Source organism: Argiope bruennichi, chromosome 10 (assembly GCF_947563725.1).
Source record: "Argiope bruennichi chromosome 10, qqArgBrue1.1, whole genome shotgun sequence".
Classification (NCBI taxonomy): Eukaryota; Metazoa; Arthropoda; class Arachnida; order Araneae; family Araneidae; genus Argiope; species Argiope bruennichi.
In genome coordinates, this window is record NC_079160.1 from 84,655,441 (window position 1) to 84,669,714 (window position 14,274).

The following is a 14,274-nucleotide window of genomic DNA, read 5'->3' on the forward strand; positions in this document are numbered from 1 at the left end:
TTAGGCAAACAACCGATTGACGAAGTCGGTTAATTTGACTTCTATATGTAACATGGATTAATTTTTTTTTATTCTACGGAACAATTCTTAAAATTGATGCCTTGAGCATTTAGGTCCTTCTTGCTAGTCCTTCTTTCCTCACTTCCTTGATTATACGTTAATAGGGCATACATAGACCAATTAAGACTTTTGTCCCCGTCCAAAACTTTATGCACATAAAAATATATGCATCTGTTCTACCATAGTGCATAAATTCATCTTTAGAAGCATTAAAAATGTAGTCTCATTTTTTTATTTTTTTAAAATTATCCGTCCTGAAGAATTAATACATACCGTAAATTAAATTATAGTATACTTTAAATAACTGTGCTATCGTCTGTCATTCCAATGTTACATAACAATCAAATCACATCTTTCCTATAAATAGAATAAACTATTAGTACCATGCATGATTCAGCCTTGAGAAAAGCGTTTCAAACTTGCAAATCTTCTGTTCACACGGTTCATTGATCATTCAGTGATGAGAAAATTACTCTTGAAAAAGTAAAAATTGACCTTCAATATTTCTTCTGGTGATTTTGACATTTCAAGGTTCTATATACGCTAAATATACGATATATACGCTAAATATCGCTTTACCGGTTGTAAATTATAGGAAAAATTACAGTTAAATGAATAGTTTCTTTAGTTAGTAATTTTTAATATATTGATATTACACAGTATGCAAATGTTGATTTATCACACGTTATAAAATCAGCTACAGTGTTTTTTTTAGAATGAAAAACAATTAAAAAAAATCCCATGTAAAAGTTGTACTAGACGATTTCTGAAATCGTGGACTCAGTCCTCATTGGCTAGCAACCAAAATGGAGCCAGGCATATCAATTTTGAAAACCCAGGCATTAACTAATTGTATATATCAATTTCTTCAAAATTATGAAACAAAAGTGATTAAGAAAACCATGCTTGATTTGAATAATTTCGTCACAATTTTCCAAATAAGTATATTTAACTAAATTTCTGTACACGTATAATTCGTTAATTCTTCTTATTTTATGCATAATTGGGATGGCGAAAATAAACTTTGTGTCTAAGTAGGAGTTTAAAAATAAACATTATGTCAAGGTGGGAATCAAAAAATAAATTTTGTGCCAAGAAATAAATTTTTGAGTCAAAGTGAAAATTGGAAATAAAAATTTTTAAGGCTAGATTAGTGTCGGGATTATTTTTAACAGTCAAAAGGAAAATAAAAAAGTTGAGTTAACAAATGGTGAAAGCTTAAGAATCCATTTATTGGGAAACATTGGTATTAAAAATAAAGTTACTCTCCGTTGCTGTCAAAGTTACGAGTTCGAAAGTGAGTTTGTGCTCCAGCAGATTTCTTCCAATGTATTTAGATTAAATATTCAAAGGTTTTTCGCATGAATTACACAAATGTGAGTAGTTCCATATAAATATGCTTCGGGAAACTCCTTCTGAATTAAGTTTAATTTCTGTCTATTAGAATCTTGATTCAAAAGGTCTCTACTTCTATTCTATTAAAAATGTTTAAGCTCAAGCCAGCATCATTATTTTCACCACCACAAAAAGAAGGAAAACTTTTTTTAGAACACTAGTAAAATATATATTACTAAAAAAATTCTTTGTCTTCATTCTTTTAAAATTCTTTCTTTATTTTTTTATAGTTTCTATTTTTTTTTATTCATTCTTTTACTCTTTTTTCATTTGTTATTCAAAGTGTTAAAAAGTTTCAAAAGTTTTAAGTATTCAAAAGTTTTATTTATATTTTTTATTTATTAATTAAAAAAAATCTATACTTTTTAAACCAGTTTCTTAATAAATTCTACATTTTGTTTGTCTTTTCTAAATAAGTCTGATGGATCTTTAAACAGGTCCTAAACTTTATATGTACTCTTTAATATGAACAGCACTTAACCCTTCTTTACATGATTTTTGCATTTTTTGTGAAATAAATCAGGATGGTATAATTCATGCTCTAGATTAAAGAAAAAATATTTTTTTTAAAAAAACCCTAGTATAAATATATAATAAAATAATTTTTAAAAAACGGTATGTGGGAAATATTCATCATCATGCAAATTTACATGTTAGGCTGTCAATACAAAATCTTCAGTACAAAATCATACAAAATCTCTTCTAAATTTCTCCAGTCATTATCGCTTTTATTAGTAAACAAATCTCAAAAATATTCAAGAAATCGTCCGTTTCTTCCAATCACAACAAACAGCGGAATGACAAGTTCAAACCCGCTATAATGATTGTGACATTTCATTTTTTTTTTTTTTTTTTTTTTTTTTTTCAACAGCCCCGTTCCTTATTACGCAATAGTCGTGAAAAAAGTTCCAGCAACAACCCATTTACAGTACACCTGTTTTGAGTTCAGTTTTTTGTTCACTAAATGTTATGATGGAAATTTCCATCGTCACGCAAATAAGGGTTAATCAAACTTTGTTAAATAATTTCCAAAAAATACAACTTTTTCGATGACATTCTAATAAATTTATACCTTTGTCAGCTAAATTTATTAAACAGTAACATAAGAAACTACATATTAATGTCTGTTGATTTTAAAGTATATGCATATTTCAATGACTTTTTGCTCATCAGTCAAAAAATGAAAAGAGGTCAACACAACCCGGATGGGGGAATAGGCGTGAAAAACTGCGTGACATCTGATCATTAGCGATTGTCAGGGAATTCTCAAAATTGTAAAACCTATACAAAACAAAATATTGTAATACTTGCAAAAAAAAAAAAAATGCTGAAGAACAAAGAAAAACTTGTCTGAATTGATAAAAAAAATTCTACGCTAATAAACAACAAAACTTTGCTTCATTCAATGCTTTACAATTTAGTGATGAAGATTTACACTAATAAATATATTCTGTTGAGAGAAAAGAGAAAGGAGGGATAACAAAAGTAGTTTTATCGAATATATATATAAAAAAAGGTAAATGTCGAAACTTGCAGATAAAAATTTAATAGGATTTAAAAATCTAAAACAAATTTTTTCAATAAGACGAAAGTGAACAATTAAAATTTTCTATTGCGCAGAAATGCTTTGAGTTTCTAAAACAGGAAGTCAGGATCTAAAGTTGGGTTTATTATTAAATCATTGGGAATGTTTTTCTTACATTTCTATTGAAATGTAAGAATAAAAATATATACATTTCTATTGAAATGTAAGAATAAAAGTTGAAAATATGGTGACTTTTGTATTAGTTATATAATATAGAAATTAAAACGAATAGGCCATTTCATCTTTTTCCTGTCGAAGGATTGAATCTAAAATTTAGAACGAATCTAATATTTTTATGCCAAATCTATGTACGAAATTTCATTAATCTAGCATTTCCCATTTTTGAGTTACTGTGTTCATATAAACACGAACAAAGAGTGGATTTAACTCCAAATTAGACCCATGTATATAATTTAAATTTAAGCATAATAAATACGCAGTGTTCATTTTTATAGCCTATTGAGCTTTTGAATTTCGTGCTTGCAAGCATACAATAAAAAATAAGTTCAGAGACAGTTACCTTTTTACTTTCTAGTATATGTAGTGTAGAGGACATATAGCAATTTTCAAAAAATTCGAACTTGAGATTTTGACGGATCTCCACGTTTTAGACCTCCATTAGTTCGGAAAACACATTTTTATGTCACGATGTTTTTATGTATCGTTGAGGAAATAAAAACACAGGACAAAGACGGATGCTACAGATTTCTGACTCTACAATGTTTGTTTATGCTTATACGTGTCATACAGATGTTTACAATGTAATTTATCAATTTTTTCCTTATCAGTTAGTAATCTCATTTCCCTGTAAGTTCAACCCATGGTCACCATTTGTTTAAGTATTTTTGTCCTCTCCATTTAGTTATTAATTCAGCAAAAATTAAATACAGTCGTGTAGGATTTGACACCGATGGGTTTCTCTCTGGAGATCCCTGGATGGTTTGTCGTCTCTTTCTTTCTTTTAACGTTTTTCTTTCTTTCTTCCATCTTGTGCTCATCCAACTGGTTAGATAACTTAGTGTTATAAGCACCGGGGCACAGGATGACGTTATGTTATGTCACAATGCCCGTCTGTGACAACGATAACTCAAAACGCTTTGAGCTCGACGAATTACATTTGACGGGGAAGAGAGATTGATCATCTGTCGGTCTGTACTTTTAGAAGCATATAAACGTGATAACTCAAAGACGCGATGACTTAAATATGTCAAATTTGGTATGTGATTTTTGGACTATAAGTAGAGTTTCTGTGCCAATTTTTTGTTGTCGTTAAAAAGTCAAAAGGCAGTTATTTCTTTAATTGAATGAATTCAAAAACTAATACGGCGCTGATGATAAAAGCATATGCCAGATTTCATCGATCCAGTTTATTGCATTTACTAAACAAATCCTTCACTCATACGGGAAAAGAAAAAAGAAGAGACAGTCATTTTATGCATGGATGAGACATAAAAGCGATATTTATCTACAATTTTGATTTAAAGATCACATATTACATTTTGTCCGTCTAGTTCGACCCGGTTGACTCTTATGTCAGTAAACCAGACAAAAACAAATTAAAAAAAATCCGGTTTTAAATCGCAGACAAAAAGACAAATCCAAAAAAAAAAAAAAAAAAAATTGCGAACCCAAATTGTATCAAAATTATTAAAATTTCGCAATCGATTTTTTTTAAGAATTACAATACTTTATTTAGTATATTTCGTTTAATCCAACCTTTTTTCATTAACAAATAATTAATTTTTTAATCTCTCTTATTTTTGGAGACATGAAAATCTTTATATATATATATATATATATATGTAATTTACTTTTTTAAATGATAAAAATAAAATAAATGATAAAATGCTAGGAAAATATAATTTACATTTTTACAAAATTCATAAATAAAAGTGCACCAGATAAAACTTACATCATAATCCAATAGTTAGATGGTTGAGATGAAATGCTAAAATCTATCCTCCGCGTAAGTTTTTGTCCATTAACTATGAAAACAGGCGAGGAATAAAATTCAGATCACGAAAAGTTATTTCAGTCTTTTCATGCGAAATTTGTGTAAACAGTTTTTAAACCTTTTATTTATATGAGGAATATTTAGAGATCTGCTGTGATTTGAGATGGGAAATACAGGGGCAGCAATAGCCAAATAATACTGAAATCTGGAGATACCACAAGTTTATGTTTAATATAAAAGCAATTCAATGACTGAGGCGTAAAATTGATTGAAGTTAACAATCATTTCAGCCCGTGTCAATTGAAAAGGATTTACCATTGAGGATTTTCCAGTAAATTGAAACTGACAGTCAATGAAAAGAGAGAGAGAAAAAAAAGAACGAATCCGAATTAAAAAAAAATGCACGCAAAAGGTGGAAAATACAGGAACTTGTAAAAAAAATGTGGAAACCTTGTTGTTATTTCCTCATTATTTTCATTGAAGCAGCTTTCCCCCTCCCCCAACTCTTTTACCTTTTTGTTAATCTTTGAGGATAACCCACATTTTTACATTTTTTTATCATTACATTAAACACAGATTTGCAATAAACGTTTTGATTAGAACTATTTTAATAATATCTGATAATTTTTAATAATAGTTTGGATGGTAATCGCATCAAAATATATAATTCATGTAAAAAAAATGCCATTCATCGTGTATTCTTGAATAGAAGGAACATTTTGGAAGGAAGAACTTAATAGTAACTTTAAAAATATATTTTAAACAGCAATTTTTTTCAAAACGATATTTTGTTCAGATTTGTGTGCATTTAAATTGCTATATTGATCTAAATTTTTGCAATAAGGACATACAATAACTATATTTGTTATGCGTTGCTTGTGCAAAATGGATTATTTAAAAAAAGTATTTAAAAATTTAAATTTATAAAATAATAGTATTTTAAAAAATTCATCACAAACGAATAATCGAAGAGGAATAGTAAACTTTGGTTAAATTTGGTCTCATATCAGTTGAAATGTAAATACAATGAGTCATTTCAGAAGAATTTCTTGCATATAAAAAAATACATTTGAAAAAAATGGTATAATTTCCTTTGAAAATATGGTGATGGAATAATTCGTGACTTATTACAAACTCAAAATAAGAGCATAAGCAAATAATAATAATTAATCCATATATCTGTTCAGTTTCTTTCAAGAGACATCTAGTTATTGCAACAAAAAGGACTCCATTACAGAGTTATGTTCCAGAATACACTGTACTTAGAAATATTACTGTACACATGCATTTAATTTTGAATTTATAATTGATTTAATTAAAGTGAGTTAAGAATAGATGAAGTTTAAATCAAAAGAAAGAATATTTTCGTTCTCAGTGAAGCTAAGTTATTGGAATATTTGAATGAATAAATACTTACGAGAAGCACTTTTGCAATTATAAAACATCTAAGAAAAAGGTTATTTTTTCGATACCATAAACCTTTTATACTTTCTCGTGTACAATATATACAAAAGAAAGTTTTGTAAGAGTCAAAAGATTCAACGCCTGACGAATCTCCATTTACTAGACCACCTTATATAAAAAAAATTAATTATGCCTGTTTGTATGACAGTGAAAACGATAATTCAAACAGCGGAAGTGATCTACCCAAATATCTCTCGCATACTATATAATAAACTTGTCGTGCCAGAAAACGCCTTGCATGACACTGGCGTACAATTGTTTAGAAATATTTTTTGGCCTGAATTAAGCATTTCTACTGAATCAATCGTGTCATCCTTGGCGAATTATTTGGCGATTAATGCCTGGCATGGGTTTAATAGTATCAGAAAATTAAATTTGTGTTTTAGAGACGTTTTATACAATCGATTGAAACAAAGATTTGACACAAAACTGCACTTTTAGTCATAAAATCCCATATTTAGACCGACAGATAGTCAACCCGTTGATTGGTTTTATCTCAAGCTTTGACAGGTGTTTACATTATGGATGTTAAAACTGTGTGCTGAATCTATCTGTGTATCCATCTAGTTCTCCTCATTTTGTAGTTATCGAACAGCCGGTCAGACGGACTTCCTCTAAAATGGATTTTACCCAAAATTTCATAGAAATATGCAAATTTGGTGTCAACCATCTAGCTCAAAGCTTTTATGAGGTCTTTGTCACAAGCAGACAGACGCACATGTTTCAAAAATTGTGTTTTTCTAACTTAGAGATGTCTACACATGTTACAAAAAGCTCATTCGATATTTTAAAGAAGCTCACGCAACTCGGCTGGAACAGAAGATGAAGTTGAAAATATTATAGTAATTAGTCTTTGAAAGACCGGATAAAAATGATTTTGTCAATTTATTTATATATATGTGGCTTTGGAACCATTTACTCCGAAAACAATAGCAAGTTAAATGTATTGACTAATTTTAATTAATTATTATGACATATGATGATGGTAAGTGATATTTATTGATTGTTGTCCATTTCAAGAAGATAAATGTTGAGAGGGTAAAAAATATGAATCAAATAAGAAAGGCTGTTTTTAAAAATCAATAAAAAATTTAGAAGAATCTCAAACCCTAAAAACCAATTGGTACCTTACTTAAATTGCCTTTATTTCATATATGCCATTAGATATCATTTTCTCATGGTTCCTTCTATTAAATGTGATTAAAAAAATTTAATACAATTCCCCTTTACTTTATTTTGAAAAGTGAATTATTAATTAATTATTAAATTATTTTGAAATTTCTAGAGTTTTAGATACATATAAATTCTTTTATTATGATTTTTTGTTGAATTGCGGTAATTTTTACTATGTTGAAATAGCCTTACTTATGCCCCTTTATTAAGAATTGCAAATAAAGAATTTTATATTTTTTTTATTAACTAAACATCTGAAGAAGATGGCCGTTGCGACATTAGATTCAGTTGAAAAATTTGTACTTTATACCAAGGTTGGCAGTTGAAGAAAGAAAGCGAGTTTTTTCAAGGACTGATTAAACACTTGATAATACAGCATAAATTTTACCGCAAAGAAAATTATTTTCCTTATTAACAGGTTGTATTGCGTTTCGGTAAAGAATTTACGTTCTAACTCTATGTCTAACAACTGCTTATCTGTTAATCGTTAATTCAACACCTACTATCATTATTTAATATACGGCAACTAAGGATTCTATTCTTTCATTCAACAGTGAGTTTGTTTTCTGATTATTCGGAAAATTATATTAATTATTAAAATATATGCAGTGTTATAAACGTTGATTATAACGCTGCATATTACGACAGATAATTTTATAATTAAAATAGCTTGGTTGCCTACTGTGAAATGCTTATTCATGCAAAATACCAAAATATAATTTTTAGACATTTCAATTTTATTCATAAGAGAGGGACCTAGAAAGAAAAGATTCGGTACACATATTTAAAATCTATAATGTAGGCAACTGCCAAATTTTGAGCCAAATCCAAAAAAAGAATTGATTGTATGACGGTCTGTATTTTCAGAAATAAGTATACACGGTAATTCAAAAACTCAATGACTTAAATATATCAAATTTGGTTTGGGATTTTGTGACTACAAGTCTAATGTTAGAACAAATTTTTGCTTCAATCGGTTTGGGAAACATTCATCTAAAACACAAATTAACCTCATGCCAGGGAGAAATCGCCAAAAATACTAGCCAAGGTTGACCTCGACAGTTTCAGTAAAAATGCTAAATTTGCATCAAAGAGTAGTATTTCGTAATAACTGCACCCCAAAACCAAGTAAGAAGTTTCCTTTAATGACAAGTTTTTTACAGAGTGTTCGAGAAAGTTTTGTGGAGACTAATCCATCTTATTGTTATATTTTTATTAAATTATATGAAAAGGCCAAAAATGTCATTCTCCAGAAACCAGTACTTGTTAAAGTACTATTGTAGGTGGAAATGGAAAAAAAATCCTATTATACTTTTGGCAGCGAATACTTACGCTACGCCAATTCGTTATACTGTTATGATTTAAAATGTTTTTCTTGGGAAGTGCTTTAACATACTGATTTTAATGTGGCTTTATCTTATTTCAAGGAATTTTATTTTCCCTCAACAATCCATCACAAAAGAATCCAGGAATAAATGAATATATGATATCATAGACACAAGGCCCCAAAAAAAATTTTGAGATAAAAGACATTTCAACCAACTTATCTTGCTGGCTGCCCGAAGGGAGGTTCCTTCCAATAAATAAACAGGTCAAACGAATTCACCTAGACGTCGACTCCCTATGTTACATACCGGGATTCGTAGTATTTTCCATCAATCAAAGCAAGTTTTTATCTCATCTCTTTCACTTATCTAGAGTCAAGGTCAAGAAGCTTTCCGAGCATTTTTTTACGAGACAATTAGTGTCAATCACGACCCTCTTTCGGGGGAAAGAATGAAAAACAAAAGTGGAAAGCCATGCGGGGCGTAGAAAAAAGGTGGTCACGAATTCACCGCTCATCAGCAGTCATGTCAAACATTGCAAAGGCTGTTTACCATAACATGCAAGCGGACGTGCTGTGAGACCTTACCCGCAGGCGTATTAATGTACAGTGTATGACGATTGCAATTCATTGAGCAATAATGTAAATGGCAATTGGAAGCATTTGTACAATATTTAGGTGTATAATTGGTCAAGGTTAGAGGGTGTTGTGCGTCACAAAATTATGGCCTTTATAAAAGTAATTCTTAACATTTAAAATCGCAGGTGAGTGTCCCAGTACTATTTAAGTAAATTAATTTTTTTCAAGTTCATTATTTTAATTGTTAGCGTGTCTAATTTCCAAAATTATATTATACAAACAATGTCTCGAAGTGCGAGACACCGAATACTCGTGAATATAGTGAGTCTCCCAACACTTTGTCACGATCATGCACTCATTCTGATCTGTTTTCCACATATGACAAGTACATACTTTGTGTTTGGCAAGAATCCTGGGATGGAGAAATGCAAAATAAATTGCATTTTATTAAACCGACTGTTAACTAGTTGCCTGGTGTCTCGGTTAGAGGGGCAGATGTCAAATTAACCAGACTACGTATTGGTCAACACCGGACTTACGGACAAACATCTTTTGTATATTCTGCTTTCATTTTTAAGAAGTTTTTTTAAACCTGTTTGCGATCGATTATTTTAAACGATTCATTTTATTTTCTTAGTGTTTGATGCATTTAAAATGAAACATTGTTAATGAATCGATCTGTTCATGATGAATCTGAGATAATTTTGTTGACAAATTCTTGAGATATTACATAAATTAAGAAAGATATTCTTTAGTGCCCATAAAGTTTAAATGCTCAGTGATTCTGTTATCAGTAATCATATTATTAAAAAAACTGCTTTGTTTCAGTAAAAAATATTATTATATTAATTGCAGATTAATCATTTACACTTTAATTTAAAACATAAATTCTACGAGAGGTAACAGAAAATTAGAGAGATACATATTACGTTATGACTGAAGGCCTTTATAATATTATGAGTGAATTATATGACTATCAAAATTTGTAGTTTTAAAATATTTTGAAGAAGAATCTATTAAAGTTGGAATTGCGTAAAATATTTAATGGTACGACCGGAGTTTAACCCCCTGCGTGGCGCAGTTTTTAAAAATCGCCAACAACGGTCTAGCGAAATGTTCAAAAGCAAAGGAGCAGATATTCAATTATTGTGCATAATAAAGATTGTCAGCTTTGGCGCGTTATCGCAACTGGGCGAAGAAGGGGGTTAAACTCCGGTTCAACCTATTTAATTATTAAAATTTAAATGAACATTAAGATTGGCGAACCGGCTGGTCGCCAAAGGCGGCTAGTCAATAAATAAAGTGCAAATTCTGTGATTTATAAAATATTAGGGCAACACTAACAATTTCATAAGTAAAATTCGTCAAATTCTTAAATGTTTCAATTTCGTTATCTTGTTAGCACAGCATTTGTAACACATAATTTATCATTTGGAATCATTTGTACAATATTAGGTGTATATAATTGATCAAGGTTAGAGGGTGTTGTTCTTATATGGTCCCAAAATTATGGCTTTCATAAGAATAATTCTTAAAACACAACCTTGCGGGTGAGAGTCCCAACACTATTCACGTTTAACTAATTTTTTTTCAAATTTATTATTTTAAATATTAACATGTTTAATTTTTAAAATTATAAATGTAAATGTATAAATGTAATGCAATAAAGGATCTAAACAATCTCCCAAACTTACTGAGATAAATGAAACTACAGGCAGGTAGATTTTTTTAATAAAATTATTAACTTAGTTAATCAATAAATAAAGCACAAATTCTGTTATTTATAAAATATGAAGATAACACTAGCATTTTTGTAAGTCAAATTGGTCAAATTCTTATATTAACATCCGGTTACTTTATCACAATATTTATAACACACTGAGCATCTGCTTAAATAATATTGTATTGCAAGAACGCGTCGTAATAAGTAAATCATTGCGAGGCATCCATTAATAAAATGAATAAAAACATTTGCATTTTTCAGAGATATGACAAAATACATCAGCAAAAGTGGTCCCCCCCCCCAAAATAATGTCTCGCATACTCTTTAATAAACTTTAGCATTTTCATTTTTGTTTGATCTGTTGTCTCATTATTGGCGAGTAATTTGGCGATTAATCCCTGGCATGGGTTAATAATGGCCAAAAATCGAATTTGAGTTTTAGATACGTTTTCCTCAACCGATCGAAACAAAAATTTAGCATAAATCTACTTTGTAATCGCAAAATCACATACAGAATTTGATATTATTTAAGCTGTGCTTCTTTGAGCGTCGTATTCACATTTTCTGAAACTAATGACCAACAGACAATCAAATTCTTCTTAGATTTTTCAAATTCTTTTCAAAATTTAATTGGTGTCTTTAAATTATAGATATTAAATTTATGTACTAAATTTTATGTATCTAGCGCTTTTCGTTTTGTAGTTATAATGTTAACTTATATTCGAACAGCCGGACAGACAGACTTCCTTTGAACACATTTCACTCAAAATTTGATAGAAATCTGCAATTTTTCTGTAAATACCTTTACCTTTTCTGCAATTTTTCTGTAATACCAAATTTCATTTGTCTAACTCTTAAAGGTTTTTGAGTCATCCTTGTCACAAACAGACAGACAAACGGACATTTTCCAAAACTTGTTTTTCGAACTTAGGAAAGTCTAAAATGTGGACATTTGTCAAAATCTTGAGTTCGAATTTTTTGTCCATTACTATATTTTCTCTCTACTACGTATTCTAGAAAGTAAAAATTAACCTCAAATAAATCTTTAGCATGTTGATAAGTTAAAAATATGATAAAATGTGAAATGAAATGGACCAGTTTAAGAGGCATAGTTTTAATCATAATTTTAACCTCAAAATTTGATTGCTTAGGACCAAAGAATGTGTCAATCAACCACTAATGTTTCTTTGAACTTTCGCAGTGGAAATTTTACCAAAACTTTTATCATGGAAATTGCTAAAGATCAGTAGTTTTTTTTACCAAGTTTTAAATGAGATATTGTATCGTATGAAACCCCGTAAGTGATTTGTCTTAGTTTAAACTAATCTTATATGCATTTTACAAAATCACGATGTCTCAATAGTCTTGCGGTAAGGTATCGAGCTTTAGGTTCGATACTTGAAACACTGAAGATATGTTGCGTATCTGATACCGAAGACAAGCATCCTGCTATTATAGTGTGACGCGCAAGTGTGGTGAGATAGTGGGTTGCCAAGTGTTATCTTCTGACGATGGTTTATAATTACGATGACTGTCCTCGAATAATTTTCATTTCGCTTTAAAACAAGGCATTAGTATAGTTACCTTGTTTTTGAAAACATACTCAAAATTTATTAAATTACAATTGTTAAACAAATTAAATATTACAATAAATGTAAAAAAAGAAAAGAAAAATCTTAAGTTTCGAATATCTATTTCAGTGAATCATGTTTTCTATGTGGATATTAATAAAAATAAATTTGAATAACAACGCATGTAAAATTATTGATGTAAATTATTATTCATTTCATTATATTTCATTCATTTATTCATTCCTTCATTATTATTTTCATTCAGTCTCTTTTTGCCGAAGTTCTTCTTTCAATATCGTTTGCGGAATATTTTTTCTATCATTTGATATAAAAATCGCACAGAATGCAAAGATAATGCATTCATGCCAAATAAAAACAAAGCAGAAGGAATCAAGCCTATAATATTATCTTATAGCATTTGAGATTATTTAAATGTAAATAAAATCTTCATTTAAATAATCAAAAATTAATTTTTTGATTAACAGTTAATTTAATTTACATGTAAATTTAGTCATTTCAGATTATTTCTTTAAAAAAAACGTAACCGTAACTTAATATTATTGTAAGAATTCTTAGCAAAAGATTTTTCAACAAAAGCTTTAAAAAAAAAATATGCTAGCAAACACTTCACAGCAAAAACACTTCATTTGCGATTTAATTATCTTTTTTTAGAACTCAAATTTCACCCAATCTCAAATGGCGCATAAAAAAAACGACCAAAAAAATGAAATTAATATATGCAGTTATAAAAAAAGACTTACCTCAAATAGAGCAACATGATCTTGGTGGTGGAAAAGGTCAGAGAAAAGCAATTAAAACTTCCGTTCACAGATCATCTGAGACCCAAGATAATATGAGACAACTTAACTGCCTCCAAAGATGTTTCTGTCACGCAACGTTGATCTCCAACAAGAGTTCGCCTTACCTTTCTTCCGAACAGTCGGTGTCTCTTCTGAAAACTTTCCCTTTCGACCAATAGAGTCCCTCGATTCCAAATTACGTCATTTCCATTATATTTCCTCATTGGCAGGAACGAAAACAGTTTTTCTCTTTGTTTTTAGCTCTTTTGTCTTCTTCACTTTAATTGATTTTTTTTCATTCAGGTTTTATCGTTTGGCGAATTTACCTTGAAAGGTTAAGGATTAGAATTGTTTCTTTTTGATACAATGTTCTGGAAATGAAATAAACTCTCTTTATGGAAAATGAATATAATATTTGAAATAATTGAATATAAATGAATATAATATTGCTTTCCAAATTAAGAAAAGTTTAGGGAATTGTCAAATAAAACAATTTCGCCAAACGATTTGTGCTATCATGTGTTTAATTTGTTCTCTTCTTGTACACATAGTCATTAATATTAACTGAATTTTTAAGAAAAGATTTATTATTACTTTTTTCTTAAAGTTTTAACTTTAAAAGAATCCCATTCTTTCAGCAATTAGA

The 14,274-nt window shown here is 29.4% G+C and overlaps 1 protein-coding gene across 1 annotated transcript in view; it reads right to left on the reverse strand.

Moving 5' to 3' along the window:
• The window catches only part of LOC129987833 (chorion peroxidase-like), a 45,689-nt gene extending 31,911 nt beyond the window's left edge, over nucleotides 1-13,778 (reverse strand). Inside the window, exon 1 of the mRNA XM_056095800.1 lies at nucleotides 13,590-13,778. Within this exon, the coding sequence (XP_055951775.1) occupies nucleotides 13,590-13,606 (17 nt within the window). The 5' untranslated portion in view covers nucleotides 13,607-13,778. The remainder of the gene's footprint in view (nucleotides 1-13,589) is intronic.
• Between the last annotated feature and the right edge of the window lie 496 nt (nucleotides 13,779-14,274).